This window comes from Lathyrus oleraceus, chromosome 7, assembly GCF_024323335.1.
Source record: "Lathyrus oleraceus cultivar Zhongwan6 chromosome 7, CAAS_Psat_ZW6_1.0, whole genome shotgun sequence".
NCBI lineage: Eukaryota > Viridiplantae > Streptophyta > Magnoliopsida > Fabales > Fabaceae > Lathyrus > Lathyrus oleraceus.
This window is the reverse complement of record NC_066585.1, coordinates 93067934-93091898: the sequence shown is the minus strand read 5'-3', so window position 1 is coordinate 93091898 and position 23965 is coordinate 93067934. Positions and strand designations below refer to the sequence as shown.

General features: G+C 37.5%; 1 protein-coding gene and 1 non-coding gene across 2 annotated transcripts; one reads left to right on the top strand and one right to left on the bottom strand.

Annotated features, from left to right (window-relative positions):
* The first annotated feature begins 431 nt into the window (after positions 1 to 431).
* On the top strand, positions 432 to 15358 carry LOC127102206 (uncharacterized). Its single transcript, XM_051039607.1, has 3 exons — positions 432 to 542; positions 2191 to 2526; positions 15071 to 15358. The coding sequence occupies exons 1-3, from the start codon at positions 432 to 434 to the stop codon at positions 15356 to 15358; spliced, it is 735 nt and encodes a 244-aa protein (XP_050895564.1).
* LOC127109341 (small nucleolar RNA R71) lies at positions 5023 to 5129 on the bottom strand. Its single transcript, XR_007796654.1, has one exon. It is a non-coding gene; the product is annotated as a small nucleolar RNA R71 (small nucleolar RNA).
* Positions 15359 to 23965: the final 8607 nt, after the last annotated feature.

Below are 23965 nucleotides of genomic sequence, written 5' to 3'. Positions count from 1 at the left end.
GTTGTAACTAAGGAAAATTTTACACAATCAATTCTATTGAAATTAAGACTTGGTGTAGTGTGCACACCAAGTGTTTGCTAAAGTTAACTCCACACAACTTTATCAATATTTTTCTTGTTTTCTCATTGTTTTAATACATCATTGGTGGTAGATATATCAAGAATTTGTGTATTTGATCGATTGATTAAGATTGTTGTTTATTAGCTTTATCTTAGTCATTCCATTAGGTTTCACGCATATCTGATCTTTCCAATAACGGATCGTTTAGACGATCGTGGTCTAGGGAGCTCTCGCAACCTTTAACAACAATTTTAAAAAGCACTAAATTTTTAAATACCTGGTCTATTTCCCTTCTAGATCGGTACTATCGTTTAACAAGTGGTATCACGAGCACCAGTTCATCTAGTGCTTCTCATATAACTTTTTAGAAAATGAATAATGATCCTAAAGGGGCGTACAATATAACGCCTATTTTCACTAGTGAAAACTACAATTATTGGAAAGATTATATGCCTATTCATATCAACACTATTGATAGGAAGGTATGGAAAGTCATCCAAGATGGTCCTATGGAAATAACTTTAACCAATGCGAATGGCGTTGTTATACCTAAACCTGAAGCACAGTGGAATGAATAGAATGAGAAAAAGTACAACTATGATTGGAAAGCCAGGAATATGATCATCGCCACCTTAGGCGTTGATGAGTATTACAGGGTTTCCCATTCTACTAGTGCTAAAGTTATGTAGGACTCATTGCAAATTGCCCATGAGGGAACCAATGATGTCAAACTAGCTAGAATTAACACTTTGACTCAAGAATTTGACCTTTTTCATATGAAGGATGGTGAAACCATTGTTGATATGCAAAAGCAATTTTCTCATCTAATTAACCAGTTAAATGCTCTTGATAAAACTACCCTTAATGATGTTGCTACTAACAAAATATTAAGATGTCTTAACAGGGAATGACAACCAAAGGTCACCACGATTAAGGAAGCTGATGATCTAAGAACATCAGACATGAAAACATTGTTTAGTAAGCTTCAAGAGCAAGAGCTCATGAACCTTGAGAAACATGAAAAGAGTCAAAAGAAGGAAAAGAAGAAGAAATCAAAGGACACCGAAAAGAAGTCTATCGCTTTAAAAGCTTCAAGTTCTAAGTCATCCACCAAAGATACATGTGAGAGTGAATCAAGTGATGATGATAAAGATTCGAATGAAGACATGGGGTTGTTTGTAAGGAGGTATAACTGATACCTTATAAAGAATGAAGTTCAACATTCGGATAAGAATCTAGTCAATTATAGAAGACAATCAAATTTCTCAAATCAAGAAGAGAGTAAGACAACTAAGTCAAGAGGCTTATGTTACAATTGCGGAAAGGCCGATCACTATAGGTCGGATTGTCTATTGTGGAAGAAAGACAAAGGAAAAGACAAACGTCATAAGAAATCTAGCAAATCTAGAAGATCATACATTGCATGGGAGAGCGATAGTGAGCCCTTAAGCAATGGTAACTCAAGTGATGAATAAGAAAAGGCCAATCTTTGTCTTATGGCTCATCAAAAGAAGAAAAAGAATGTAAGTCATTCTAAATATGATCATGTTTATAAAATGTATTATTTTGATTTGCAAAAAGCCTTTAGTACTCTACATAATCAGGCCAAGGAAGCTTTTAAATGCTTAGCCTCAAATAAGAAGATTATCTGGTATTTAGAAAAGAAGGTTTCTGATTCCGAAAAGGAATTAGAAACTATTAAGAAATCTATGATAGAGGCTACTAAAGGCAAAACTGAAGATGATAGGGGATTTTGGTTTAGATGGTCTGGATGTGAAACTTGTCACATTTGGCAAAGAGATGTTAGAACTCTTCAACCTAAATTAGACAAGGCTTTACAACCTAAAGTTACCTTTGCTATTGATCAATCACATTTTAGAAGTAACATGAATAATCCTTATCAAAAGTACACTTATGTGGTAAAAAATCAAGTTAGTAAAAGCAACTCTCATCCAAACTCAAATTGTCTATATTGTTGCAAGAGGGGACACACTTTTGCTAAATGCCGATTTAGGAGATTTTTGGTTACTAAAGGAATTTTCCAATGGTTGCCCAAATGCAACCAAAGTTTCACTCACACACAAGGACCCAATGAAAATTGTGTACCTCCTTCCCTTGTTTAATTTATAGGTGAAATGTCTTGAGGCTATGGAGAGAACATGGTTTCTCGATAGAGGATGCTCAAGACATATGACGAGTAACATTTCCTTATTCTTTGACCTTGTGGCTAAGGAGAAAGGATTTGTAACCTATGGTGATAATAACAAGGGAGCTATAATCGGAAAAGGTAGTGTAGGTAATCCCTCTTCTACTACTATCTCTAACGTCCTTTTAGTTGAAGGCCTTAAGCATAACCTTATTAGTATTAGCCAATTATGCGACAAAGGATATCAAGTATCGTTTTCAAAATATTGTTGCATGGTTGAACATAATGATACAAAGAATGATGTGTTTAAGGGATTGAGGGTAAATAACGTATACATGCTTGACTTGAATGAAGCATCTTTGACTAGCGCTAAATGTCTTGTCTCCATGAGTTAAGACTCTTGGCTTTGGCATAGGCGATTAGCGCATGTCAACTTTGACTTGCTAAATAAAGTAGTTGCAAAAGATTTAGTAGTTGGTCTACCAAATTTTTTTTCTTCAAAAGATCACTTATGTGATGCGTGCCAAATGGGAAGGCTTGATAACACTAAAATTTACCGTATTTTCGACTCCGATTTCACATGCATTCTAGTCGTTTTATTATCATTTTGTTGTGTTATTGGTATGTTTTCCTTTGTTTTCAGGTTTTTACTTTAATCGGAGCCCCGATCGAGAAAAGGAGTGAAAAAGAGCTAAAAAACCTAAAATTCAGCATTTTGTGCTTATGGCCTATCCAATGGCGGGCGCCACAGACCAAGCCATGACGTGTCCAAGCTCAACTTCCCTCAACTCCCACGTTCTCCACTACATCCACTAAGGCGTCTCGCTTTGGCCTTGTGGCGGGCGCCATGGCCTTGTGGCGGGCGCCACAAGAGGAAAACAGTTTCCCTCCATTTTCAAGTTGAAGGGCATCCAAGTCATTTCCATCTTTTTACTTGCTTATAAATAGAAACTCGAATTCACTTTTACAATCATCCAAACTTAGAGCAGAGGCAAACTCAGAGCAACTTTGTTCCACTTAGGCATATATTCAGTTTTATAAAGTGGTAATCGCTTCGCATTGGAGTGTTACCACAATTGTGTAATCGAGTCTGTGATAGAGTCTGTAATCGAGTTTGGAGCACTTTGGAAGGAAGTTAATCCTGCCGCCATTTTCATTTCCGCATTGCAATTTATTCAACCCTCCAATTGGAGCAGGTTTTTATTACTTGTCTTTATCTTATTTATTTTCCCGCACTCGCTTTACTTTATTTATTTTTCCGCACTCGCTTTACTTTATTTATTTCTCGCACTCGCTTTACTTTATTTATTTCTCGCACTCGCTTTAAATTATTTATTTCCTCGCACTCGCTTTACATTATTTATTTTCCGCACTCGCTTTACTTTTATTTATTTCCTCGCACTCGCTTTACTTTTATTTATTTCTCGCACTCGCACTACTTTTATTTATTTTAATGCACTTTTACTTTACCATGTCTAGCTAAATTTATAAGGCTAGAATGTAAGGATCGTAATTGAATCAGTAATCCGTACAATTGTTCGTAGAAACCCTTAAGGGCTATTTTAACTTTCAACTTAAGTTTACCCGCACTTCAATTTCGTTGGGTAAGATCGAAAGCCGTCCAACGTCTTTTTAAACTTAATTGTTTTTAACTATTTCAAAAACAGCGAAAGCGCTTTATTTAGTTCATTAGGAGATTTTAACATTAGGAAGAAAAGAGATTTTAAAACTATTTTCGAACGCGTTTATAAGTTTAGAGTCTGGTTCGTGAGAACCTCTTTTGATTAAGAAATCCAGGTTATAATACTTTTCAACTTAGTGAAGATACTATATTTCTTAAAAATAGATTTACTACTCTAACGCAATGCGCGCCTTTTTATAAGTGACAATAAGAGGGTTTGATTAGGGAGTACAACTCGGTTCTGAATACGCGAAAGCGACAGTTCCTGTTAAATTAGTTCTTTTCAAAGTAGGAAACCATGCCCATAAGTAGCTCTACTAGCAAGTACTTGTATTATCAATTAATTACGTGAATTACATTCGACCCTGTCTTTATCAATTATATCTTTATTTCAACACTTTACTTTTTATTGCACACTCCAAAAACACCTATTTCGATTGGCTTTGATAAACACCATAACAATAGATAACAATAGATTGACACTTGGTCTCTGTGGATTCGACAATCTTTTATATTACTCTGACGCGTTCGTATACTTGCGAAAAGCACGCATCAAGTTTTTGGCGCCGTTGCCGGGGACCAATTTCGTCAAATTTCATTTTCCTGTTGTTATATCCTTTAGACTTAGGCTATTTCCCGCCGGTCAATGCGAAGAACTCGCAACACCGGAAGTTTAAGATTAGTATACCCTCTGGCGGAACCTGAACGTTACGCTCGCGCACGTTTATTCTTTCATAGAATTAAGAGAGCTATGGCCGAAGATCAAAACCAAAGACCTCTTAAAGATTTCGCTCAACCATCTAATGAAGAACCTAGTTCTAGTATAGTAAACCCAACCATCCCAGCTAATAATTTTGAACTTAAACCATCTATGTTACAACTAGTGCAACAGAGACAATTCGCGGGTCTCGCTACTGAGAACCCAAACCAACATTTAAAAATATTTCTTCAATTAGCAGACACTTTTAAAACCAATGGAGCTTCTCCTGAGGCAATACGTTTAAGATCATTTCCTTTTTCCCTCAGAGATAAAGCCCTATCATGGTTAGATTCCCTTCCACCCAATTCCATTACGACTTGGGATAACCTTGGAAGAGTTTTTCTTGCTAGATATTTTCCCCCGAGTAAGACCGCCGTTATTCGAAACCATATAACTAGATTTACCCAAAACCAAGGAGAATCATTGTTCGAAGCTTGGGAGAGATATAAAGAGTTGTTACGAGCATGCCCACATCATGGTTTAGAAAATTGGTTAATCATCCAAACCTTCTATAATGGACTTCATTACAACACAAAGATGACCATCGACGCTGCCGCAGGCGGTGCTCTGATGAACAAACCTTATCCTGAAGCTAGTGCCCTCATCGAAGATATGGCTCAAAACCATCAATCATTGGGAGTCGAACGAGCGACAGTTGAGAAGAAGGAAGCCCAATGAGGAGTGCATGAACTAAGCTCTATAGACATGATGCAAGCTAAAATGGACGCATTAGCCCTCAAGGTCGAGCATATGTGCATAAACCCGAATACTGTAGCCGCAGTTTCGTCGGATTGTGAGATATGTGGAACCAAAGGACACCAATCTGCAGAATGCAGTCTATTAAACGAAACCCACTCTGAGCAAGTGAACTACACCCAAGGGAACCCATACTCGAATACCTATAACCCTAGATGGAGGAATCACCCGAACTTCTCCTATAAAAACAATAACCCTATTCAAAATATTGCACCTCCGAGACCTAGTTATCAAGCCCCTAGATCAAATCAACCTATGCAACCTGTACCACCAAAGCCGAGCCTTGAGAAAATTATGGAAAATTTTATCACCACTCAAACCCAACAAAACAAGGAGTTAATGAACCAAAACATTCATGTTAACGAATTGATTACTCAGTTAGGAACCAAGATTGACCAAATAGTTACTCATACCAAGATGCTTGAAACCCAAATCTCTCAGGTAGCTTTAAACCAAGCCCCTCAGACTACACCTGGAGGACAATTCCCTGGACAACCTCAACAAAATCCGAGAGGACAAGCCAATGCCATTACCCTACGAAGTGGGAACGCTTATGATGAGCCACCAAACCCTAGATTGAGTGAACCCGAAACTTCTAAGGAATGTATCAAGCCCCCGGACGAAGTAAAGGAACCAGAGGAATCTGAAAACCAGGAAGGTCGAGAGAAAGGAGAAGAACCTAAAGAAAAAACTTACGTACCACCCCCGCCATATAAACCACCTATACCATATCCGCAAAGACTCAAACAAACCCAAATCAATAAACAGTATCAAAAATTTATTAAAGTTATAGAAAAACTTCATGTAGAAATCCCTTTCACAGAAGCCATCACCCAAATACCTTCTTATGCAAAGTTTCTCAAAGACATCCTTACCAACAAACGTAGACTTGACGATCCGAAGCCTTTGGAATGTAATGCTATTTCCGAGGACAAATTAGCAAAGAAAGATAAAGATCCTGGAAATTTCTCCATTCCTTGCCTTTTGGGTAATCATGTCATCGAAAAAGCTTTTCTAGACTTAGGAGCTAGTGTAAGCCTAATGCCTTTAGCGGTTTGTGAGAGGTTAAACTTAGGAGAATTACAGCCCACTAAGATGTCACTTCAGTTAGCCGATAGATCTGTTAAATATCCGATAGGCATTTTAGAAGATGTTCCTGTTAGGATAGGTCAGTTATTTATCCCTACTGATTTCATTGTCATGGACATCAAAGAGGACAATGATATACCAATCCTTCTAGGTAGACCATTCTTATCGACTGCAGGAGCCATAATAGATGTCAAGAAAGGAAAGTTGACATTTGAAGTAGGTGACGAGAAAATAGAATTTATACTTTCGAAATTTCTTATGGCACCTGTGATGGGAGACTCGTGTTATGCCTTAGATATCATTGATGAATGTGTTAGAGAATTAGAACAAAAAGAAATTATAAAAACAATTAAGTTACCATCAACTCTCATAAGGGAAGATGATGACTTTAAGAAACCCTACATCGATGATAACCTTTACGAATGTTTATCCCTTACTCCAGATCCTATGCCATTCCCTAAGAAACCAATCTTAGAACTTAAGGAACGGCCTAAGAACCTGAGATATGAGTTCCTCGATGAAAAGATGAACCGTCCAGTTATAGTTAGTGCTACCTTGAGCCAAAAGGAAACGAACCAACTTTTAGACGTTTTACGAAGATATCCCTCAGCCTTAGGATATAATATCTCTGACCTAAAAGGTATAAGCTCATCCGTATGCATGCATCAGATTTTGCTCGAAGAAGATTCAAAACCCTCTAGGGAACATCAGAGAAGAATAAACTCTATAATGAGTGATGTTGTTAAGAAGGAAGTTCTTAAGTTACTTGAGGCAGGTATAATCTATCAGATCTCGGATAGTAAGTGGGTGAGCCTTGTGCATGTAGTACCTAAAAAGGGAGGCATCACAGTCGTGCAAAATGATAAAGGCGAACATGTAGCAAAACGTTTAGTCATAAGCGATGGAGGATCACACTTCATATCGAGAATATTTGACAAAATTTTAAGAAAATATGGAGTTAGGCATAGAGTAGCAACACCATACCATCCACAAACTAGTGGCCAAGTAGAAGTATCTAATAGGGAGATAAAACATATCCTAGAGAAAACTGTTTCTATTTCTAGGAGAGACTGGTCTCAGAAGCTTCAAGAAGCGTTATGGGCCTATAGAACCGCTTTCAAAACCCCTATAGGAACTACTCCTTATCAACTAGTTTATGGAAAATCATGTCACTTACCTTTCGAATTAGAGCATAAGGCCTATTGGGCCATTAAAACTTTGAATTTAGATTACCTAGCCGCTGGAGAAAAGCGTATCCTAGACATTCATAAATCAGAAGAACTTAGGTAATCGGCCTAGGAGAATGCAAAAATATATAAAGAGAGGACAAAAGCCTATCACGACAAAAGAATAGTAAAGAAAAACTTCAATATAGGAGATTCTGTTCTCCTTTTCAACACTAGGTTACGACTCTTCCCTGGAAAGCTACGTTCAAGATGGACTGGTCCTTTCGAAGTATCCAAGATTCTGAGATCCGGGGCCGTAGAAATCAAGAACGATACCTGTAGTCCATTCATTGTAAATGGACAAAGACTGAAGCTCTACGAAGGAGGAGACATTCCAGCATACTACTTAAGCCACACCCTGATTGATCCACCGATTCCTACTACTACAGGTGTATAAATTCTAATCGTCAAGCTAATGACGTTAAACAAGCACTGCGTGGGAGGCAACCCATGGTTTTTCTTTCATTTTACTTTTTCGCATTTATTTATTTTTATTTTTATTTTATTTTATTTTATCATATTTTGCATTAAGACTAAGATTTGAATGGTTTGTATTTTCAGGATCACTTTCTTAACCTTTACAGGATGCAGGATTTTGATGACATGCATGTGGCCTATAAAGATAATGTTCAGAGGGAGCGCTACATCGCTTTGTATCAGCGCCCTATGGCACCCACACGTTATCCTGATCAACACTGTATGGAGGCACTGGGTATCGAGCCGAGTATCCGATTCCTTAGCCACCAGCTTCACTGGGACGAGTTTGCTGATGACTTGAGTAACACATATAGGAACCTGACTTTGGAGTTCCTGAGTTCATTCGACTATGACCCATACTCTGGACCAGATGGGTATGCTGCTTTCAAGCTTTTCGGAGTTGAGTACTCCTTCAGCCAGAAAGAGTTCGACGACTTATTGGGTTTCCAGACTACTCATGATGCTATCCCGGAGACACCTATGGGATATTTCTTGGGTAAGGAGGTTGAGAAGTTTTGGAGTGATATATCAGGTGGCGGAAGCCAGGATCGATCTATGCAACTGTCTCATGTCATACATAACCCCACCTTCAGATACTTTCAGATGATATTAGCACATTCCTTCCTGGGAAGGCCGGATGCAGAGACACTACTGAGTGAAGAGGAGATCTTCCTATTATTCTGTGCATCCCAGTCTCGCCCAGTAGCATGTGGGAACATTTTATTATACAGTCTCAGCGGTATCTCCAGATCTACCGAAGGAGTCATCCATGTTGGTGGAATCATCACGCAGATTGCTGTCGCTTTAGGTCTGTCTCGCAAGCTGTTACATCTTCGGACCTACTGTGGGTACACGACCATGGACATCGACTTCTGTTTGACCAGAGGATTGATGAGGAGAGCCTCTTTCCACCCATGTCAGTTCCAATTGCTAGTCGACAGTGAGGCTATCCATTACTTCACACTGCCAGACCCTATGATGACCAGTGTGCATGATCCAGCGAATTGGAGTTATGCTCTAGAGGGCCAGGGAGCGACCGTTGAGGAACCGAGATCAGCACCCATTGCTGAATACACACCTACACCACCATCTCCCAGAATCACTGTTTTCTCTAATAATCTTTCATTGCAGACACCCGACATCCGCACTCAGATTCCTGAGTGTTGTAGAGAGATCGCAACGCTTAGACAAGAGGTGGCTGACCTTACTTTACAGATGGGAGTGTCTGATCTCACCCATGCTACTGAAGCCGACTGTCTATATCAGGAGATTGCAGAACTCAAGCAAGAAGTAGCCATGCTCCGTGGTTCCTCTCAGGAAGATGACATCCCCAATACATGATCTCACCATTTAATCTTATTTTATCTCATTTTTATATTCCTCGTATTTACATAACTCATCTTATATTATCGCATTTGGAATATTATATAAACTACATCTATACATTAGTATTTCTATTTTTATTTATATTTATTTGCATTTTAATTTTTCAGTTATTTATATTTAATTTCTGTTTTTGTTTTTTGTTTCAGTTTCACTTTTTATTTTTGTTTTTACTTTTATAAAATAATGCAAGTCAAAGATACTAGGAGAATCACAAGACAAATGCTATCCAGACCCCTCAAAGCCAAAAGATAAGAGAAACCCAAACCAAAGGACCAAAATTTGGCCCAACCAGATTTTGCCTTGTGGCGCCCGCCATAAGACCTGTGGCGCCCGCCATAAGACCTGTGGCGCCCGCCACATCGTCTGTAAATGGTCGGGGCAGAACCCTTTTCTTCATCATTTTTGCAACTTACAACCTTCCAAACCCATATTTTCACCTTGGAAAAACATCCTTGAACCCACAAAAAGCTCATACTTTTCTAACCACCACACCACACAAATCATTATTCCACTTTCCATTTTCGATTTCATCCGTCGGATTTTTTAAAAATCCAACCTTTTTCACAAACCACTTCATCTTCTTCATCACTTTTCAAGAGCTTTCAAATGGAGTTTAACGGATTCATTCTTCGAGGAGGGAAACCGGGGGATCGGCAAAGAAAAATTATTGAACGGTTGCAAAATCGGGAAATCCTCCCGACAAGGTATGTTGACGAAGACTGTCTATACACTTTAGGTATCTATCATAGCATATTTCATTTATTAGATAATTTAGGTTTGCATAATTTCTTTTCCAATAAAGAACCTACCTATGAGCGGTTGACAATTGAATATTTGAGTTCCTTAATTTAAATTGTCAACCCTAACACTGCTAGCACAGTTGGTACTGTCAAATTTAGAATGTTTGTTGTTGAATAACAATTCAGTACCGACGAACTAGTCAGCTTGTTAGGGATCCCTCATGGGGAAGGTGCTATTTGTGAGGCCCCTTTGGATTCCGAATGGTCTGTTGAGGTATTTTCCTTATGGGAGCGTTTATCAAACACTTCTATAAACTCTTTTGAAGGAGTTCTTGCCTCAACTATCCATAACCCGGCCATCAGAGTTTTTAGATATCTGTTGGCATGCACTATTTTTGGCCGGGAGAATCCAAATAAGGTTAATGCTAGAGAGCTTCTATTTTTACAAGGAAGCCTCACAAATAGACGTATTAATTCGGTCCCGTTCATGCTTGATCATATGATTTTAATTGTGAATAAAGCGGGACCGATTTCTTTTGGTGGATTGATTACATCTATTGCTTGGGCGCTTAACCTGAACGATGAGATGGCTACCCTAGAACCCTTACCTCCTCGCACAATTAACCTAAAATTTCGGAGAGACATGAAATTGTGCCGCTCGAGGAGAGAAGGAGGCTATATGCTTATGGTTCATGGTGTAGCCATCCCGTCTGTTGTTTTACCGTGCTCTAGACGTACAGATGTACGAGATGAAAGGAATTAGACCTACGCTTTAGATGCCCCACCTGTTTTGGGTCCTCTTCCTCCTAACATGCCTGATGAGGCGGGACCAGACACTGATGATGAATATGATCGGCGAGAGAGATCTCCCGTACCCCATGTGTCCCCCCATCAGCCTTCACCACCACACACCGCACCATCTTCTTCTTCTACAGGTACCACTCCTGGCTTCTATATTACAGAGGAGATGTGGCGTGACCACATGGCTAGAGAGCAAAGGCGTGACAACCTACTCTCTACCATCCAGCAACAAATGGAGGATAACATGCGCTTCATGCAAGAGTCGCAGCGGAGGACACACAAGTCCTATGACACTGTCTACAGTCTCTGCAAACGATCACAGATTCACAAGCCCGTCAGCAACACCACCACCGTCAGCATATTGCTCTCATAGAAAACACTCAGGGTACCATTTTAGGTCACCTTCGAGAAGTAAGGACCGCTCAGGATGCCCTACAGGCGAGGATGGATCAGAGAGACCGTCGTCGTACCCGATCCCGTCGTCCACCTCAGGATGGCGAGGGCACTAGTGGTCAGCAATAGGTTGCCAAGTAACTCTTCCCTTATCTTATTTCGAAACATTGGGGACAATGTTCGATTTAAGTGTGGGAGGAGACTCTATCGTCTTTTCTTTATTTTGCTTTTCTCGTTTTTCCTTTATCGCTTTTTCTTTACTGTTTTTAGATAGTTTATTTATTGTTATTTCCTTTTAGTTGTCTATTTTGCTTTTTAGTATAATGCATGAGTCTGACGAGTCACAAATATAGTAGATCTTTAGTACAATCCTACCTCCCCATACCTTTAGCCCCACCAAATTTTTTTTACAAAAGAAAATAGTGTTATCTCAAAAGTTTTCAGGTGTTAAGGACATGTTTTGAGTAAGGATGCGGTGACTTGGGAGAACTTTGCGAAACATCAGTATCTGTTTTAGCACCATAAGCTTCGTAAATATAGGAATCATTCCCGAAACCTCATATACCATGGTCTCAATCATCATTTCCGTATAAGTCCTTAGTAGTTTATCTCAGCAGTCAACTCCGGCCTACTCATCCTCTACGTAGGGGACCGATGCAAATAAGTGAATGATCCAGAAAAAAATAAATAAATAAATAAATAAATAAAAGAAAGCAAAAAGGCAACTCCGGTATAGGTGACCCTCACAAAGTCATTTAAACCAAAGAATTGTAAAAAATTGCTACAAAAAGAAAAAGAAAAAGAAAAAGAAGAAAAAGAAAAAAAAAACTTACCCACTATTAGTTGGTTCAGAGGTATCTGGCATTGAACTCGGTAGGGCGGATTAGGATCCGATCCCCCACAACTACAGTTGGGTCCAATAAAAGGGTTTACACATGTTTATGTGCCAGAAACCCCAAGCTCTGATCATAATCACTAACAGGCCACTCTACTATGAAGCATGTACGGATAACGGGCTTAATGTGATTGCGCCTGAATGAAAAGGACACAAAAAGAGATGAAGAGGCAAGCCTAGGTATTGTGAGGTAATATGGGTCGGTTAATATAGGAATGAAGTTTATGCCCGTATTTGCGGATTAATGTCATCATGATACCCCTAGTTCACTCAGTTAGTACCTATCACTGCATCCCGACTTGAACTTAGATTTTTTTACCTGAAGCACTCGTTTACACAAATTTTCTTTTATGAGCTTTTCAATGTTTTGCTTGAGGACAAGCAAAGGTTTAAGTGTGGGAGAGTTTGATAACACTAAAATTTACCGTATTTTCGACTCTGATTTCACATGCATTCTAGTCGTTTTATTATCATTTTGTTGTGTTATTGGTATGTTTTCCTTTATTTTCAGGTTTTTACTTTAATCGGAGCCCCGATCGAGAAAAGGAGTGAAAAAGAGCTAAAAAACCTAAAATTCAGCATTTTGTGTTTATGGCCTACGCAATGGCGGGTGCCACAAACCAAGCCATGACGTGTCCAAGCTCAACTTCCCTCAACTCCCACGTTCTCCACTACATCCACCAAGGCGCCTCACTTTGGCCTTGTGGCGGGCACCATGGCCTTGTGTCGGGCGCCACAAGAGGAAAACAGTTTCCCTCCATTTTCAAGTTGAAGGGCATCCAAGTCATTTCCATCTTTTTACTTGCTTATAAATAGAAACTCGAATTCACGTTTACAATCATCCAAACTTAGAGCAGAGGCAAACTCAGAGAAACTTTGTTTCACTTAGGCATATATTCAGTTTTATAAAGTGGTAATCGCTTCGCATTGGAGTGTTACCACAATTGTGTAACCGAGTCTGTGATAGAGTCTGTAATCGAGTTTGGAGCACTTTGGAAGGAAGTTAATCCTGCCGCCATTTTCATTTCCGCATTGCAATTTATTCAACCCTCCGATTGGAGCAGGTTTTTATTACTTGTCTTTATCTTATTTATTTTCCCGCACTCGCTTTACTTTATTTATTTTCCCGCACTCGCTTTACTTTATTTATTTCCCGCACTCGCTTTACTTTATTTATTTCTCGCACTCGCTTTACTTTATTTATTTCTCGCACTCGCTTTAAATTATTTATTTCCTCGCAGTCGCTTTACTTTATTTATTTTACGCACTCGCTTTACTTTTATTTATTTCCTCGCACTCGCTTTACTTTTATTTATTTCTCGCACTCGCACTACTTTTATTTATTTTAATGCACTTTTACTTTACCATGTCTAGCTAAATTTATAAGGCTAGAATGTAAGGATCGTAATTGAACCAGTAATCCGTACAATTGTTCGTTGAAACACTTAAGGGCTATTTTAACTTTCAACTTAAGTTTACCCGCACTTCAATTTCGTTGGGTAAGATCGAAAGCCGTCCAACGTCTTTTTAAACTTAATTGTTTTTAATTATTTCAAAAACAGCAAAAGCGCTTTATTTAGTTCATTAGGAGATTTTAACATTAGGTAGAAAAGAGATTTTAAAACTATTTTCGGACGCGTTTATAAGTTTAGAGTCTGGTTCGTGAGAACCTCTTTTGGTTAAGAAATCCAGGTTATAATACTTTTCAACTTAGTCAAGATACTATATTTCTTAAAAATAGGTTTACTACTCTAACGCAATGCGCGCCTTTTTATAAGTGACAATAAGAGGGTTTGATTAGGGAGTACAACTCGGTTCTGAATACGCGAAAGCGACAGTTCCTGTTAAATTAGTTCTTTTCAAAGTAGGAAACACTGCCCATAAGTAGCTCTACTAGCAAGTACTTGGATTATCAATTAATTACGTGAATTACATTCGACCATGTCTTTATCAATTATATCTTTATTTCAACACTTTACTTTTCATTGCACACTCCAAAAACACCTATTTCGATTGCCTTTGATAAACACCATAACAATAGATAACGATAGATTGACACTTGGTCTCTGTGGATTCGACAATCTTTTATATTACTCTGACGCGTTCGTATACTTGCGAAAAACACGCATCAGCAAACAAGGATCTCTTTTAAATCTAAAAATATTGTTTCTGCAACGAGACCCCTTGAACTTCTCCATATGGACCTTTTTGGGCCATCTAGAATTAAAAGTATAGGTGGAAACTACTATGGTTTTGTTACTATGGATGACTACTCTAGATTTTGTTGGACCATTTTCTTAGCAAGTAAAAGTGACACTTTTTCCCCTTTTGAAAAGTTTGCCAAGATTTCTCAAAACAAATTGAACACTAGCATAGTTACTATCCGAAGTGATCATGGAGGTGATTTTGAAAACCACCTCTTTGAGGAATTTTGTGAAACAAATGGCATTGATCATAATTTTCCCGCTCCAAGAACTCCACAATAAAATGGAGTAGTGGAACGTAAAAACCGAATCTTAGAAGAGCTTGGAAGGACTATGATCAATGAAAATGACCTTCCTAAATATTTTTGGGTCGATGCCATAAATACAGCTTGTTATGTCTTGAATAGGATACTCATTCGTCCTATTCTCAATAAAAATCCTTATGAATTATTAAAGGGAAGGAAACCTAATGTTTCACATCTTCATGTCTTTGGACGTAAATGCTTTGTGTTAAATAATGGTAAAGAAAACCTTGCTAAATTTGACTCAAAAGCCGATGAAGGTATACTTCTCGAATACTCTCAATCTAGTAAAGCATACAAGGTATACAAAAAAAGGTTATGTATCGTTGAAGAATCTGTGCATGTTTCCTTTGATGAATCTTATCCGAAAATTGTCGGAGAAGGTATTTTTGTTGATGGTGCAGGTGTTCCTTCGGAAAACATAATAAAAGATCAAGAATAAAATAGTGTTGAAAAGAAAGAAGAGGATCGTCCCATTAATAACAATGATCTTCCTTTGGAATGGAAATCTTATAAGGATCATCCCATCAATAATATTCTAGGAGATATCTCAAAGGGAGTCACCACACGGTCAAATATAAGTAACTTTTGTTATCATTTCACTTTCGTTTCTCAAATATAGCCTAAAAACTCCAAAGACGCATTACTCGATGAACATTGGTTTTTAGAAATGCAAGAGGAACTTAATCAGTTCAAGAGAAATGAGGTGTGGGATCTTGTCCCCCCTCCGCAAGGCCATCGAGTAATTGGTACTAAATGGGTGTTTAGGAACAAGCTAGACGAAAGTGGAGTTATAACTTGCAACAAGGCTCGCCTTGTTGCTCAAGGGTATAACCAAGAGAAAGGCATTGACTATGAGGAGTCTTATGCTCCAATAGCCCGGCTCGAGGCTATATGCCTTTTACTTGCCCATGCTTGTTCTCAAAACTTCAAATTATTTAAAATGGATGTTAAGAGTGCCTTTCTAAACGTATACATTAATGAAGAGGTCTATGTATCTCAACCTCTCGGTTTTGAAAACTATGAGCATCCTAACTATGTTTATAACCTTAAGCGTGCTTTGTGTGGTCTCAAACAAGCCCATAGGGCTTGGTATAAGCGTCTTAGCAAGTTTCTACTAGGACAAGGATTCTTAAGAGGGAAGGTTGATACAAGCCTTTTTATTAAGCGTCAAGGAAAACACTCTATTTTAGTTTAAGTTTATGTAGATGACATTATTTTTGGATCTACTAACATAAATTTGGTCAAGGAATTATTAAGTTGATGTAGGGAGAATTTGAAATGAGCATGATGGGGGAGTTAAATTACTTCCTCGAACTTCAAATCAAGCAACTTGAAGAAGGCACTTTTGTGAGCCAAATGAAGTACTGCAATGAGTTACTCAAGCACTTCGAAATTGCAAACTCCAAAGTAATCGACACTCCAATGCCTACTACGGTAAATATGGACCAGGTGAAAATGGTAAGGCCGTAGATATAAAAAGGTATAGAGGTATGATATGTTCCCTCCTCTATCTTACCGCATCTCATCCAGATATTATGTTCAGTGTATGTATGTGTGCTAGGTATCAATCATGTCCCAAAGAATCACACTTAAAGGTCGTTAAGCGCATACTTAGATACCTCTCTGGTACTTCAAAGTATGGGCTTTGGTTTTCTAAGGGAATTGATTGTTCTTTGGTTGGCTACCCTGATTCCGACTTTGTTGGTTGCAAGTCGGATAGGAAAAACACTAGTGGTACTTGTCATTTTTATTCAAATTCCTTAGTGAGTTGGCACAACAAAAATTAAGTTTTTGTTGCTTTGTCAACAGCCGAGGCATAATACATTGCAACCGATAGTTGTTGTGCCCAAATCTTGTGGCTCAAACAACAATTACTCGACTTCAATGTTCAACTTAAACGTATTCCCATTTTGTGTGACAATACAAGTGCCATTAATCCAACCAAAAATCCTATACTACATTCATGCACTAAACATATTGAAATTCGACATCACTTCCTTAGGGATCATGTTGAGAAAGGTGATGTCGTTTTCGAGCATATTGATAGCAAAAATCAACTTGCCGATATTTTCACAAAGCCACTTGCGACAGAACCTTTCTTCCACATCCGTAGGGAACTTGGTGTTCTCGATATCTCAGATCGCTTTTAAATTTATATATGGTGCTTGCTTTATATCTATGCTTGTCTATTCTTTGATTAATCACATTGATAAGTGGGAGCGATGCGAGGGCATTCATCGTTTATCGTCATTGGAGGTAATATCGTTCCTATCTATTTGAACTATCTTGATAATTTATATATGTATGTACTTGTTCTATATAATGCACTTTCTTGATGTTTATGTTATGGTTTGGTCTAAGCTTGATCCATTTCTATGTTTGAAATATGTGTAAACTTTCTTAGGAATCATATTTAACATGCATTCATCATTAGGACCATTGTTGCATTTCATGTTTGCGAATCACTAACTTTGGGTCCCAATAGGTCGACCCATAAGTCGACTCTTCACTACTCAGAGTTCACTCATCTGCGTTTTAAACAAGTATGTGTCGACTCATTACCTGTTTGAGTCGACTCTTCGCTGCGAATTCCAGAATTTTCGCCTTGTGAGTTATTCCACTCAGTTATTTTTCCTCTAGGTTGTCTCATTTCAAATTAATTTCTCTTCACTTGCATAATCAATCTCCTAGTTCTTCTCTTCTCTCTCTCTCTCTCTCTCTCTCTCTCTCTCTCTCTCTCTCTACTTCCTCATACTAACCCTAAAGACACATTACGTCAAATCTCTTCAAAACAAAACTCAAATGACTTCATCAAGAACTTCTGGAAGAAGAACCGCAAGGGGACCTTTTTCTCGTACTGGTACTTCACAACCTCGCTCAAATATGCCGGTAACTACTCTCTCTTTACTCTGTTATGGTCTTAATGAATCTTTTGAGAAGAAGTTCAAAAAGAGAACAATTGTTAAGCAGTATGTATACTCTCCATTGGTGGCTGAACGTATGCGCATTCCAGATGTTGTTGAGCGGTTAAATTTTCAAAGAATTGACTTATTTTTAGAGTGTACTACTAAGTATAATGAAGATTTGGTCAAACTATTTTGTACAGGTGTAGTTGGAAAATTCGAGGGTTATGAGTTTAAATATAATATTGGTAATAGGGTTCTTGAGGTTAATGATGATGTTTGGAAATATCTATTTAAAATTTCTCCATTGTCCTCTCCTAATGATCTTAAGATAACCAATATTGTATTTGCTCCAAACTATGAGTTCAAGTATGCCTTAAACTCAATGCTGAAGAGACCTTATTCTGACAATGTTGTCGCGAGTAACTTGGTCCCTACTAGTGTGACTACTGGACCTTTAAAGTCTATCGACAAGATCTTACATTGGGTTGTTATGCATGTTATCCTCCCTAAGAAGGGAGGTTACTCCAGAGTTGACAAGGCGGATGTACACTTGATTTATGTGTTGAAACATAACTTGAAGGTTAACTGGCCACACTACATTGCAAGCATGATTTTTGCCCTAAAGGAGTCAAGTCGAGGCACCGCTATTTGATATCCTTTCTTTATTCAAAGTATTCTCAATTGGGCTGAAGTTTTTGTTACAGGAATTTAATACACCTTTGTGTATACTAATCAAGAGTTCTGTCAAAAATCACTAAGTTTAATGGGTTATTTTTAGGATCCTATAGCGTGAGTATACAAGGTCCGTACTCAAGCTTCAAGTTCTAGCATTCAACATTTGGAAGATGATGATAATTATGATGATGATGATGGTGATGATGATGATGATAATGATGATGATGATGATGATGAATCATATGAAGATGAAGAAGAGAATGATGATGACTATACTCACCCCATGAAGGATAATCAACAAGTTGATGATCGTGGAGATTGGCTAGGTGTTACACCTAGACAAAATCCATTTGATAACCAAGGCTGGGGAGAGTGGCAACACATCGGCTGGACCAGCCACCAATCTTCCTATATGCCTCCCCCTCCTTCTCAATTTGATAATTCTGAAGTAATGGAACTGTTGAGAAATATGCAAATTCATCAGCAAAAATTTTCCACACTTCAAGAGGAGAGATTTATGGCTTTGCAGGATCAGCTTCAGATTCAAAGTGACAACTTTGCCTCTTTTGCAACTCTTCAAGAGGAACGGTACTTAGCCTTAAGGGGTCAGATTCAAACCCAAAGTAACAATTTTAATTCTTTTGCCTCCACAATTACGCAACGGATTGATGCTATGGGTTCCAATCATCGCTCTCTCACTGGATCTTTCAACACTCTTAATCGGAACTTCATTTAATTCACTGACCTCTATGAACAAGACAGACCTCCATGCCACCCTTCTGTCTATAGAATTAGAAATGACCCGTCACGAGAGAGAAGACCTTAGAAGATTGATTCATTTAGCTTTCGTCCATGTAGTGCATTTCATCTTTTTCATGTTTGCATGTTATTGTGTTTAGTTTATTTGTCTTGGAACTTATGTTGAACTAATTTGGCTATGTAGTGTACTAAATTTCTTTTTCTAGCTCCTTGTCTTATTTATGATTATATTTCTTACATTAACTTCATTTTATGTGAATGATTGTTGATGTTAATATATTGCAAAGTGGTTGATTACGTGCTTATGAATATATTTTTGATTCCGGTTGACCTTGTCCTTGTCTCTTTTTGATATTGTCAAAGGGGGAGAAGTAATGGAAACACAACTTATGATTATGATAGCATATTTTTTCAAAGGAATGCATAAAATTAGGGGAAGGATGTCTATCAAAGTACGTGATATATGAAAGATTGTGCCACAGTTTGCCATCATAAAAAGGGGGAGTATGTGAGGGCAAAAGTTCTTAGTCCTTATTTTAATGATGTTAAACCTTTTAGTAGCTCATACTTTGTACTTTGGACGGTGTCATCATATCGTATAGTGCATTCATTCTTTAACATGCTCAAAGTATCAATTCAATAAGTCTATGCATATAGGAGCATCTCATATATGTTAATATTGCACTTGATCATTGTTGGTACCTTAGGTCCATAAGAGAATGGTTTGGATTAACCAAAATACATCTTAAAAACTCATTTTCACCATTTAAAATCTTTGAGTCGACTCATGCTTTGGAGCGGTCGACTCATTCATGCATGTCATTTTCTTTGTAACTCACGGTTCTGAACAGGTCGAGTCTTTAAGTCTACTCATTTTTGGAAAAACAAGATAAGTCGACTTATCTCCTGTTTGAGTCGACTCATAACCTATTTTATTTGAATTGCGTTACTGCGGGTCTGAACAGGTCGAGTCATAGGTCGACTCATTTATGGAAAACAAGATGAGTCAACTCATCTCCCTGTTTAAGTCGACTCATAACTTGTTTTATTTGAATTGTGTTGCTGCGGGTCTGAACAAGTGGAGTCCCCAGTGTGAACAGGTCGAGTGGCCGCTGATTTCGCTCATTTTTATGCTATGTATTTTTGCAAAAAAAAATGCTGTGTTTTTCACTTGGTCCATACATCATATACATACATATATATATATATATATATATATATATATATATATATATATATAGATATATATATATATATATATATATATATATATATATATATATATATATATATATATATATATATATATATATATATATATATATATATATATATATATATATATATATATATTATATATATATATATATATATATATATATATATATATATATATATATATATATATATATATATATATATATATATATATATATATATATATATATATATATTCTTGAGTCTCTTTTTCATCTGAAGAACAAGAAAATTGAAAGATATACACTAAAGTTCCTCTTCATCTTCATTCTTCATTGCATGTTTCAACAACTACCCATAACAATTTTTGTTTATCATAGTGCATTGTTGTGGTGATGACGTCCAAATAGGATTGTGTATCTTGGTTTGGGTAGAGGTTTTTAGTGGGTTTTTCTTGAATAAAATCTTAGGGTTTTGTCCTCAAAGATTTGGGGTTTTTTGCACAAATCTTTGCTTTATAGATTCAGCCAAGTGAAAGGTTTAAAGAACGGTGGGTTCTTTTGAACGAGTAACGGTAACCAGAGGATTATGAAGATAGGTTTGGGTTCAAGCGTGTCGTGATTGAAATCACCCGAGCTAGAGTTTTGGAGAACTTGGAGTTCTTGCAATAAGGTAGCTACAATAGTAGGTTCACGCATATCCGATCGAAATCAGCCGAGCTAGAGTTTTCGAGAACTTGGAGTTCTTGCAATAGGGTAGCTACAATTGGAGGTGTGTTCGGAATGTTTGAAGTACTTGGTTCAACTCGAATCAAGGGGAGATAAGTGAATAGGATCCACAACAACACTTAGGTTTGCTTGGTGGTGATTATTTGTTCTCTTGTATAAACTTTGCAATTGATAATAAATATCTCAATTCTAGTTTTAGAATTGGGGGCAGACGTACCCGAAGCAAGGACGAAAGGGGAACTGCCTAAACAAATTTGGTGTTGTTCTCTCTTTATCTAACTCTTTAATTTCTGCATAAATTGAATCTTGTATGAAACTAATTGGAAACTTCATCTCGCTTAATTCTTGTACATTAAAAGCTGGTTGATCAATTGTTGCAATCACTTTGGTTGTAACTAAGGAAAATTCTGCACAATCAATTCTAGTGAAATTAAGACTTGGTGTAGTGTGTACACCAAGTGTTTGCTAAAATTAACTCCACACAAGTTTATCAATAATTTTCTTGTTTTCTCATTGTTTTAATTCATCATTGGTGGTAGTTATATCAAGAATTTGTGTATTTGATCGATTGATTAAGATTGTTGATGATTAGCTTTACCTTAGTCATTCCATTAGGTTTCACGCATATTTGATCTTTCCAGTAACAGATCGTTTAGACAATCATGGTCTAGGGAGATTTCGTAACCTTTAAAAACAATTTTAAAAAGTGCTAATTTTTTAAATACCTGATCTATTCAACCCCCACTTCTAGATCGGTACTATCGTCTAACAAACAAGACTTATGTTAGTGGAAATGGCATATTCCACTGACTCTTCTAGGCGTATGAACCATGCATCGCATGTTTTTATTTATGTAAAACTATTATACAGATTGATGGATCATGGTTGTACAGGAAATATAAAGGAACGCTATGGAGTTTTTTTGTAAAAAATCTTCGATTACATATTGCTCTTCAGCCTAACTTATGCTTTATTTTAGACAAATATCCATCAATTGATAGCGCCTATAAAAACCTTGATAATGGCTGGCAGGATCCTCCTTCAACGTATGTCTATTGCATTAGACACATCACTGAAAATTTCATGCGGGAGATCAAAGACAAGACGCTACGGAAGAAGGTTGTGAATGCAGGGTATGCATTAACATAACCTTACTTTAAACACTACCATGAAGATACCAGATTGACAAATGCATATGTATTAAGGTGGATCGACAAACTTCCACTGGACAAGTGGAATAGGGCATACGACAATGGTCAGCAGTGGGGCCATATGACAACAAATCTCGTGGAGTCAATGATCTTTGTCTTCAAAGATATCTAAAACCTACCGATAACCGCTTTGGTGAGAGCAACCTATTTTAGGTTAGGGTCACTATTTGAGATCATACGTCCAAAATGGAGTTCAATGTTACAATCGGGGCAACTATTTAGTGATACTTCAATGAAATTCATTAATGAGGAAGCTACCAAAGTTAACACACATGTGGTCATAGTGTTTGATCGTCATAAAGGTTGGTTCAGTGTAGATGAGGAAATGGATCACAATGAATAGAGGCCAAGGGGATATGATCGAGTGGAATTAGATAGAGGTTGGTGTGCATGCAAAAATTTCCAAGTCTTCTATATGCCTTGCTCCCATGTCATAACGGCATGTTCAAAGGCTCGACAAGATCCTTCCAACTTACTATCCGCAGTTTACAAAGTCATAAACCTATGCAATGTTTACAACAATAGATTTCTGATGGTAGAAGAAGAGGATTATTGGCCTGCATATCAATGGGATTTAGTCTGGCACAATGAAAACATGGGAAGAAAGAAAAAGGGTCGCCCTAATCGCATACGTATTCGAACCAAAATGGATACGACGAAAAAATTGGTGAGATTATGTAGTTCATGTCGTCAACCCGTACACAATCTTACAAATTGTCCCAATGTTGGACCAAGCACAAGTATATAACTTTATATGTAACCATTTTACTTTAAATTGAAAACAACGTTCATTTCATAAATATCATAACATTCAGTTACAACAATTTAAACAACAACTAAACAATAATTTAAACAACAAATGAATACAAGGACTAAACAATTTAAAAGGCAAACAAATACAAGGACTAAACAACATAACTATGTGATTACAACCATCAGGATAATTTCCTCAGAACTATGCATCATAATGCGAACATCTCTGTCAATTTTAACTGAGTCCCAAAAACGAATTTCTCCATTGTCGTTGTACCGTAAATAGCCTTTGAATTCTTCTGATCTTTTCACCCTATACAATGTCTCCATCTAACCAACGGATCAAGCACTCAAGCTCTTATTAAGATGCTCGAACGTCTCTGTATTTCAGAGTCAGATCATATTCAGAGGCTTTACCACCAAATAAATTAAATCGACATTTATCTTGTGAATATAAGAACATATATATGAAGGCATTTTAAATAAAAAATAAATGAGATACTTAGAAGGTGTGTGAAAAATGATAGGGAAGGGATGCAGTATTTATAGAAAGCCTAAATAAAGCAATAGCCACAGCCTGTGGCGCATGCTCCTAGAGGATGCATGCATGTACCACTTGCAGTGACATCTTCTATATGCAGTCGCCACAGGGGATAGTGCCACTCATAGTGGCATCATCTGTATAAAATTTGAAAGCATCATCTGTATAAAATTTGAAAGCATATGCCATTCATAGTGGCTACTCCACTTCCCAACAATTTTTTTTGTTTGAAACATGGTTAGTTTGATAAAGTATTTGAAATATTGGTCATCTTGG